The sequence below is a fragment of the Argopecten irradians genome, chromosome 3, assembly GCF_041381155.1.
Source record: "Argopecten irradians isolate NY chromosome 3, Ai_NY, whole genome shotgun sequence".
Taxonomy (NCBI): domain Eukaryota; kingdom Metazoa; phylum Mollusca; class Bivalvia; order Pectinida; family Pectinidae; genus Argopecten; species Argopecten irradians.
In genome coordinates this window covers 5,578,878-5,589,690 of record NC_091136.1, presented here as the reverse complement: position 1 = coordinate 5,589,690, position 10,813 = coordinate 5,578,878, and the positions used below count along the sequence as shown (strand labels likewise).

The window sequence follows — 10,813 nt, the reverse complement described above, 5'->3', positions numbered from 1 at the left end:
ATAATTATTTTACACTGGAGTAAAACCTAAGAAAGATAATCATGCATTAATTTCATATTAATTTTGATAGATTTTGTAAATAATGATTGCTCCTGTAATTTTGTTTGTGTTTTCCACAGTTAAAGAGTTCCTATCGTTGAAACGCTCATTTCTACTACCTACAGCACTCACGTTACAAACGTGTAAATGACGCTGGCTGTTCATGCTGGCGGTTCATGCTTGCAGACGATCTCAATATGATATGGAGTAGACCTATACGCATCGTGACTACCGGTACAGAACAGTGCCCCTGATAAAAAGGTTACCAACTAAAAGTTTTTTGTCGTTCAACTGAAGTTTCACTGTACCCTGTCCTACTTCTCTACCGGAATCGGTAAGGCTCAATCTCAACTACTCCTACGCGGGCATGAGGCCTTCCACCCTGGTTTAACGTCATGTAGGCCTAACCCAGATTGGCACACATTTTTCTTATTTTTAAGCATCTATTTGTCAGATTGTAAAATAATTCCAATTTTTGTACCAATCTTACAAATAGAGCCAATCATCTGTCTGTTGGTCTATGTTTGGAATTCTTCCTGCACGTGTGTCCATAAATAGCATCCTTGGATACATGTCTGGAACGCACCTGCTATCAACCAGGTGCAGGTACCCAGATTGGCACACCCAGGTAAAAACAGTGAGCATGGAGAAATATCGGGATATTACGAATAATATTTGACTTATATTGAAACTACAATACAAAAATCAACAATTAATGCCATTGAACCACAGGGACCTGGCACGAAAATTTTCAACCAATAATATACATACATATATTATAGTATCAAGGGTATGAACTCGGCGGTCGAGAAAAACGGACCTATTTTTTTAAAACCGTGATTATTTTAATAAATGGGTTCTATACAACATTGACGGATATCTTACCTTAAAGAGAAATAATGTATCTTTCCATTGAGTGCTTGATGAACAAAATTAGCCAAGTATTGACGAAGTTATGGCAGGATGAATCGGGAAATTTACGAAAAATATGCTAGGTAGACATTTCCCTGTCCGGTCGAAATATCGTCTCGGCTCTAATGGGTACCTCAAAAACCAAGCCAAAATCACAAAATCTACGCTTGTGGTGGTAAACAGTACCCATAACTATGTTCATCCACAATCTCCTCTGGGGGTGTCATGACCCGTACTTTGTAAAAACTTCATTTAAACATCGTGTAGCTCACTTACTTTAACCGTCACCGCCATGTTCGTTTTTCTCTCGGAGCGCTTCTCGACTTAACATATCGTGACTACATTATGCAAATTATGTAATGTTGTGCTTGTGGGTAAACTCGAGAAGCGTTCCGAAGAACAAATAAACATGGCGGTGATGGTTAAAGTAAGTGAGCTACACGATGTTTAAATGGAGTTTCTAAATAGTACGGGTCATGACACCTCCAAAGGAGATTGTGGATGAACACAGTTATGGGTACTGTTTACCACCACCAGCGTAGATTTTGTGATTTTGGCTTGGTTTTTGAGGTACCCATTAGAGCCGAGACAACATTTCGACCGGACAGGGAAATGTCTACCTAGCATATTTTTCGTAAATTTCCCGATTCATCCTACCATAACTTCGTCAATACTTGGCCAATTTTGTTCATCAAGCACTCAATGGAAAGATGAATTATTTCTCTTTAAGGTAAGATATCCGTCAATGTTGTATAGAACCCATTTATTAAAATAATCACGGTTTTAAGAAAATAGGTCCGTTTTTCTCGACCGCCGAGTTCATACCCTTGATACTATAATATATATATGTATACTGTTAGTTTAAAAAAAATCGTGCCAGGTCCCTGTGCATTGAACACTTTTCTCCATATTTATTTTAGAATGATTTACGTCAAAATTAATGTAGTCAATACGCAGGTAAAATTTCATCTTTATGGTTATCACTTGCTTTTCTTATATGATTTTTAAGACAATATTCATGCATATTTTGCCTTTTTAAGCTTTGTGTGTGTGGTACTGTTAAATTAACATATAAATGGCATAAGGGAAGTAACTCTTGGATTTATAAGTGCTATTCGAGCGCACCTTTGTTTCATTTCGCATGCGCACATTATCGCGGATGAAAATTTCCATACTAGAAAATCGACATCTACTGAGGATAAAACAGCTCAGAACTATGAAACTACCAAATAACTGACAGCTAAATTCATTAAATTTGTGTTCTAGACATATTTTATACCATTTCCCCACTTTTTATAATAGACTTTTGAGCGAAAAGAGGAAAACTAGAGTCATTGCACGGGGCAATATTTACCGTAACAGTTGATTTCAGGTATTTTCTCAAGTTTATGGCTGTACAAAATTCCTCATAGCTATGGTCATGTGAAAATATCACCATTAAAATATTTCATGATGATCAGGGAATATTTATAGCAACAGCTAAAAGAAAATTTCCAAAGTGAAATAAAACGGAAGCATTATTATCAAAAAGTGTGCCATTTTGGGTAGCGTGCCAATTTGGGTAACATGACGTTACATTGGTTGGACATGCGACCCAATGTTAAAAAGTATCTCGTCGTGTTAACCTCTAACATTGTTGGAGTAAGTCTCAACCAGACAATGTTATGGTTGCCGATTTCGCTGTCACATTCAGCATTGGCGACCACACCAATCGACGGTAGGGTGGGGCGCGTCGATTAACCTCATACCAGATACTACCACCTTACCACATACTACCCCATACTACCACAAACTACCACACACTAACCCATACTACCCCATACCACCACATACTGCCCATACTACCACATACTACAACATACTACAAGATACTACCACATACTACCCCATACTACCACATACTACCACAAACTACCACATACTACCCCATACTACCCCATACTACCACATACTACCCCATACTACCACATACTACAACATACTACCACATACAACCACATACTACAACATACTACCACATACTACCACATTCTACCACATCCTGCCCCATACTACCACATACTACCACATATAACCCCATACTACCCAGTACTACCACATACTACCCCATATTACCACATACTACCCCATACTACCACATACTACCCCATATTACCACATACTACCCCATACTACCACATACTACCACATACTACCTCATACTACCCAGTACTACCACATACTACCCCATATTACCACATACTACCCCATACTACCACATACTATACCATTCTACCACATACTACCCCATACTACCACGTACTACCACATGCTATACCATTCTACCACATACTACCCCATACTACCATATAATACCACATACTGCCCTATGCTGCTACATACTACCACATTCTACAACATACTATTGATCAAATCAAAGTTTGTAATGTTTATTGAGACGATTCTTAAGAAACTTGGATCTATGTACATATAATCAAATAATATTAGACGTCGATATTGAGAAACTTCTGATGGGCAATATCGACATCTAATCTGGGAAGCTTATATGAGTCTTCGCAAGTATCACCCTCAAACTAGGTCGTAAGTTTGACGCTTAATAACAGAGTGAAAAAATTACCAATATCTATATATAACATAATAAAGATTCAGAACAGTATAAAATAAGCACGAGTTATCTCCCATTTCAATAATTGATTACTCTGTATTACTTTTCATAATCAATTGATCATCGATTAAATTTGAGAATTGATCCAATGCAAATGCGGATATTATGATACATTTGATGATGAGTTAAATGTGTCTCTTGTATGTCCATTGAATTGAGAAATTTTCTAATGACTTTAAACCTTATCCATGGTTTTTTTTTTCATTTTTACAGGTGTGTGTTATTGGATCAGTGTAAATCACCAAAGATCAGAAAAATTCCCACGTCAACATAGGGTTCAGTCGTCATGTCTAGTCTTTTTTCTAAAGTAGCTTTCTACCCAACCTTAGTATATAACATCTTCTTATCCAAGGTTAGCAGCAGGAATTGGTATGACCGTATTGACGAAACAGTACTCCTTGGAGCTCTGCCACTACGAGGAATCACAAAACAGGTATATGATTAAAACATTTAAAGGCCCACTACCTTTCCGAAAAGCCTTTTAATTTTTTGAAATGGGAATGTAAGACAAGATAGCTATTTTGTTGAGTCTCAAAAGTCTTACCGTTAATACTTACATTTATCACCTTCTGAATAATTTTATTAAAATAGATAAAATATTAATTTTCATAGCATATATGGGTCATCTTTAATAAAAATATATTAATGTTTATCACCTTCAAAACATAATACCATGCGGTAGTTGACTTTCACTGCGCCAGATGGCAAAACAGTGAAATGACTCTCCACTGCTTAATGTTTTCATATGCAGGAAATCTTGCATATGTTTGGTGTTGTAGCCTCATCTTAGTCCAACAGTACAGGGGTCTATATTTTCTGATGTTATGAATGTTTTTTAAGAAACCTTTATATTTTGCTCCAAAAAGGTAATGGGCTTTTAATAAAGGTGTTTAAACTGTTTCACTAATAATTATTAAATAAATGTACATTTATTGGTACAGCTTGATTGGATTTGACAAAAAAATACCAGTTCACGATACCGATATTTTTAACCTGCTAAAGATGCTCTATTAAAATTTTTAGTTATCCTTTAAGTTAGCGTCATGGACAGCAGTTCTAGTTACCATATATATATATATATATACTTACTAAATGTTTTTGTGAAATTTGAATAGGCTGGGATCCTTTCAAAATGAAATCAATAAGGTGAACCTCTATATATTCTCCCTTAGTAATTACCCAGCCTTATTGGGTTGGATATTGTATAAAAAGTGATAATATATACACATAGTAATCATGCTTTTTGTTCATTTTCCAGTTGGTAGAGGAAGAGAATGTACGAGGTCTAGTATCTCTAACAGAGGATTTTGAAATGAGCCAGTTTGTGAATTCTGAGGAGGTAACAAAGCTTAAAAATTGTTTCAGAATTGTATGTACATTTTGTATATACCTACTATTTCACTCTGTTAAGGCATATACAGACATCGCTAATACTGTGACATTAGTTGAAATGACCTTGACCTCCATTGCAAAGGCCATTTAGATAAAATTTTGTAGAATACAGTCAATGACCGTTTATGTAAATACCACATACCGTAATTCTTTGGTAATGTTGCGTAAAGTTAATTTAATCATAAGTTTGTATTCATCATTGACAGCAGAAGGTGTTACTGTGGATGTGTGCTTTGTTGTGCATTGTTTGTTTGTTTGTTTGAGTTTTGCCCATCGGCAACTAAGGTCATTTAGGGCCAAACAACAAGGCAGGCATCAATATCAGGATATAAATAAGGACTGTATCTAAAAGATCAGGATAAGAAAAAGGCAGGTTAAAACTAAAACACAAATTGTTAATGTTGATTTAATAAAAAGAGTTGCATAGGATACAATAGTTTTGGCTAAAACACGTGATAAAACGATGAGTGTTGCGTTGATATGATGATAAGATGAGAAAACGTTCAAATTTTGTTTAAAATGTTGATCTCTTTTGACAAAATATTGAAACAAAAACATACATATGCATTTCAGAACAAAAAATGCACAGAAGGTTCAAGGGCATGGAATAAAATACAATACATATATATTATATTATTATTCGATTATGTGGAGTCCTCTGTATATATATACATCTGTATATTCCAATGCCAAATTACCATGACAATCCTAGCTATTACACATCTTTTTTGTGTAGTGCATGAATTTTTCATGTTGAATGCATGTGCCAGTGTGAATAGAAAATTGATGGCTGATGCACTTTACAAACTTGATCCTTGTTCATTAGATAGATATGTTTCTTGCCAGGAATGGTTAAAGTTTGGTGTAAAACAGCTGCGACTACAGACAGTTGACTATGTTGGGACTCCTACACAGGAAAATATCCATCGGGGCGTTAACTTTATCCTCCAGCACAGAGATCAACGGGAAAGTGTTTATGTCCACTGTAAAGCGGGCAGGACCCGGAGTGCCACAGTAGTCGCCTGTTATCTGATCAAGGTCAGTAATTCTTCTCTCCTTGTGGAAATCATTAATGCTTACAGAAAACATGAAAAAGAAGCATCTACATAGTTGTAGCGAAATTGGACTGGGTTGATCATTGGTGACCAGGTAGCTTAATCAGTAGTACATCTGGCTAGTGTTTGGAGGTCCTAGGTTCAAGCCCCAGTCTGGCTGCTACATTTTCTCCAAAAAAAAGTTTAAGGAAAATAGAAAATATTTTTAATGAAATTTTACATAACAGGTAAATTGATATGAGAACAAGTTGCCATTTTTTGGCCCTGTCTCATTTTCATATAGGTGAATTCCTCTTTCATTGGATCTGGTTAAGTTCTTGCATATGTTAATCAAAATGTCAATTAATGTGTCAGCAACAAAAACTGATTTAATGCAATAATTAAAATGTCTCTTATTCTTCATGTGGTACTCAATATATCAAATTATCTATACTTAAACCTATTTAATAAGAACATTAATTCATGATATTACATAAATGATATTTTAAGACAACCTGATTCAAAACGTCCTGATATTAGCACATGTGACTTTTGAAAAATTCAGTTGAATTGATTCCTTTCACTATGGTGCAAATTCACTTATATAATAATATTCACCTACTTCTAAGCTTTAATCATACATATATCAAGGCGATTTACTTCAGTAAACTAACATTTAGGCAGATGCTCATGTGACATCTCTTGGATATTGAATTAATGAAGCCTTTCAAAATTTTAAACACATTATATACTCTTAGGGCTGTTCCAGCAAAACATATATGGTAGGGGGGGGGCACTTACCAATCAAAGCAATTTTCAATTTTGTTGACCCCCACACATATCTAATTTTTTGTCAACAAGACCATAGCATAGAAGCCATTAATTTTTTTTTATTTCGCTCCGACATCTTTTTGGATTTACATATTTTGATTTCTAGCATCACCAAAGTCAAAATTGCACTGTAGATGGTGCAGTGAACTATTGTTTGACGTGCTGTATCTTTTACTATATTTGTATAAAAGTATGATCCTCATAGAACCAGCAGAAAATCTAGATACCAAAGTATTTCACAAATGTAATTCAAGAATAGACATCTGGACATTGATGCGTCAGCTTGTGAACTGCCACTTTTTCCTCAACTTAATACAGTGAATTTAAATAAAGATCTGTTATTTTGCCAAAACTAATCCATTGTTTCTCTGTATCATTATCAAGTTTGAAAGAATGCAATCTGTTTTAGATAAATATCCTGTCATTATTATATCAAAACACCCAGAAAATATAATAATTGTTTCTTATTGAAGATGAAAAACTCATTAAATATTGTCAGAAATAAACATTTTTCTCAAGTTATTTTTGGTAGTCAGGATGACTGAGAGCAACATTATAAAACACAAATTTTGCATTTTATTTCAAAAAGTTCTTCAGATAGACCCACCTACAGAAGTGATTTTATTGAATCACCACTCTGGCACAGAAGTGATTTTGTTTTGAACCCACTATGGCACATACTATTTTTTAAAGTACCTTCCCTGGGTACCATATATATGTTTTGCTGGAACAGTCCTTAGTATATTCAGTAATCTTACAGGCAGATAAACCTGTAGTCCAGGAGTATACTGTCTGTGCATGTTCCTCCAAAATATTTTCAGAATTCTGTCTCATTTGTTTTATATTTCTTCAACAGGCCAATGGATGGACTCCAGAAGAAGCAGTTGAATTTATCAAAACAAAGAGAAGTCATATATGGTTACGAGAGAAACAGCTCAAATCAATCGACGAATATTATTCCAACTGGAAGAACTTTAAACCAATGGAAGGAGCATGAATAACACATTAAGCTGCCAGCTGATAAAAAATATAATATATTTGACCCAATAAGTGCTAAATTAATGTCTTTTTGTGCTACCCTAAATTCTGTTTCATCTGCAACATTCAAAACATAAATTTTGAGTTTGCTACTACATGTATATAGGTGTGCATTAACAAAGTATGTGCAGGTACCCATATATGCATATAAAAATCAGATTGATATGCAAACTTTGTCCCTTTGAATTGATATGTTCTGAAAATCAACTGCTGCATTATTTACATATTATATATTGTATGTCCAAAAGTTTAAACTGTTCTGCAGCTCTCTGTGTTATGGCAATCATAAAGCAATGTGTATAATTATATGTGGTAGTATTGGCACTGTAATTAAATTGTGATATCTACATGTCACTGTGAAATGGACTGTGATGCTGGGCCGTCTCACTGTAGAGATGTGATGACTGTGTGATACTATGTACAATATAGCTCTAGAATAACCAAGGTGTGTTCTTTATCTGGACTACTAGTCAGATCGAGTCATATTAACCATTATTTGATTTGTCTCTGTAATAAAATATTTCTGAATACAACTTTTAAAAACATATACTGGAATATTGCATTTCCTATATAAGGTCAAGGACACTGAAATATTTCCATTTCCTACACAAGGTCAGATACATGTACTAGAATAATGCCTTTCCTATATAAGTTCACGGACACTGGAATATTCCATTTCCTTTACTGAGGTCAGATACTAGAATAATGCATTTCCTATACGCAGATACTGGAATTGCATTTCCTACATAGGTCGAGGTCAGATACTGGAATCATGCATTTCCTACATGCAGGTCAATATGACACGTATGAGGTTGGATGTTATGTATTATTATATATGATTAGTTATAATAATAAAAATTACTTTGATTGTCTTAATTATTAAAATTATAAAAGATAAGTTAATGAATTAATTTATTTTCTTTTTATTGACAAATTTTTAGTTTGAATGAAATTATTACTTATAATATCATATCATATTCGTTTGATATTTATTACCATTGTAATGTTAGTAAGCCAAATTTAATTTTCATACATCCATAAAAACTTTAAATATCACATTTTATCATGTTTTACCAAAGATATAATGTACAGTGTAATACTGTAACACAATTTAACCGGTAAATATATTTACAGTACAATTTGTAACACAAGGATATGTCAGTTAGTAGTGTTAGTAGTGCCTCAATCTTTTAGATCATTTGAAACACATTTTTATCTAGCTTGTGCATAGATTAATTATTTGCTATATTTTTCATATATTTTGTGAATCATTTGATAAAATGTATTTTATTAATGAATCTTTTGTTCATTTTTATAATCCTATGAAACTTGTCCTGGTTTCATTTTGCGTACCAGGTAATGCTTGTCAAAGTGCCATGTCTGCAAGGCTTACAAAATTAAATGTTTATTAAATATGGCCTGGTTGAGAGGGCACTAATGCCTCAAAGTATTGTTGAGGGATGGAATAGTGCCCAACCCGAAGGCAATAGTGCTCTCTCAATCAGGCCATAATGGGTTTAGTACATCACCATCACATGAGAACCGTTTTTCATGTCAGGGTAATAGAAGCAATTCAAACGATACCTCCCAGTCATCTTCATTTCCACACCACGTTGTTCCATTAAAATGAATTGTCGCAGAAATCTGGGATTCATAAAAAACGGGATTCAGCTTCATGAAGATTAAAAGTAGATCAATATAGAACATTGAGTGAAATGTCATTTGTCTATTCTAAAATGATATGAAAGAATCCCACTAAATATGCACAGAATATGTGCATTTTACTATTGAGCCACCTTAATGAGATAAAGAAAAACATATCTGTATTTATTTATGAACCTGTGAATTACATGTAGGTAATTGCATATAGTACATTTATATTTAGAAAGCAATTTTTTCAGTGTTTTTATTTTTCAGTAAATGTTATCAATGAAATAGCATTACTAGTAAAACGTATTTTGGGAATTCGCTTCATTTTTTTCATATTATCAAAGATAATTGATAATATGTATCATGGCAAAACCCAAACGGAAATCATGCATCAATTTGTGTACTTGTACATAAAAAATACTGATGTGTTTAATCAAAGAAAGGCTTTTAACCATGTGTCTGTGAGTTTTAATTATAGCAACTCTTGTTATAATGTGTACTAGGTTTTTAAATAAAGAAATAAAATAAGAGAAAAATTGTGTTGTCTCTTAATGGCAGTGATGATGTTGTGGTTATATATACATGTACCTGGTTCTCATATTTTCCAATAAAAGGAAGGATCTTGCCTGAGGGATGAACAATAGAGTAGGTCAAAGGCAATATAATTCTTTTCTTTTTTCTTCTTATTTTGTTTGGCTCAACCACTCACAATATTTTGTTCCATTATCCTTTAAATTATCTCCCCATTTCAGAAACAAGTCAAGTATGAATTAATAATACAGATATTGCTTACTTTCTGATATATATATAGGTGCATGTTCATATTGGATTTGGTTCAGTACTTATAACTAAATTGTCTTATCTAAGCTCCACAACTTTAGATCCAATCAGCAGGTTCATCCATCTGATTTGTAAAGTATAATAATAAAGTCTATTTGGAGTGTTCCCAACTTCGCTAGCCAAGGGTATAAGCCAATTCTCTACTTTTACAAGTAGAGAATCGGCTTATACCTTTGGCTAGCAAAGTTGGAGTGTTCCATGCAGTCAGATTGATCCTCAACAAACATAGTAGTTCTACTTCCATGGTACTTACAAGTATTATCTTGCTAGTCCAGTATCAGACCCCAGGTCTTTTCCCATTTGAAATGTCAACTCTAGATCATCTTAATATATTTGACCCCTGTGACCTTGAAATCTAGTCAAGGCCATTAACTAACATATTTGAACCACTGTTCAATTGTGTTCTTCCAAA

The 10,813-nt window shown here is 34.0% G+C and overlaps 2 protein-coding genes across 4 annotated transcripts in view; both read left to right on the top strand.

The window, feature by feature from the left end:
• The window catches only part of LOC138317395 (small ribosomal subunit protein eS19), a 332,587-nt gene that overhangs the window by 260,516 nt on the left and 61,258 nt on the right, over window positions 1-10,813 (top strand). The window contains exon 1 of one of the 2 annotated variants that reach the window (XM_069259023.1): window positions 596-667. The exons of the other annotated variant lie outside the window; for it this stretch is intronic. Coding sequence (XP_069115124.1) covers window positions 611-667 — 57 coding nt within the window. The 5' untranslated portion in view covers window positions 596-610. Of the gene's footprint in view, window positions 1-595; window positions 668-10,813 lie in introns of those variants that run through there. 2 annotated transcript variants of the gene reach the window in all.
• Window positions 136-8,626, top strand: LOC138317393 (phosphatidylglycerophosphatase and protein-tyrosine phosphatase 1-like). 2 transcript variants are annotated; one of them, XM_069259022.1, is made up of 5 exons: window positions 136-300; window positions 3,830-4,049; window positions 4,875-4,955; window positions 5,855-6,046; window positions 7,730-8,626. In XM_069259022.1, the coding sequence occupies exons 2-5, from the start codon at window positions 3,903-3,905 to the stop codon at window positions 7,868-7,870; spliced, it is 561 nt and encodes a 186-aa protein (XP_069115123.1). In that variant the 5' UTR covers window positions 136-300; window positions 3,830-3,902; the 3' UTR covers window positions 7,871-8,626. The 2 variants fall into 2 exon arrangements, with proteins under 2 accessions (XP_069115123.1, XP_069115122.1); XM_069259021.1 differs by having other exon boundaries at window positions 137-373.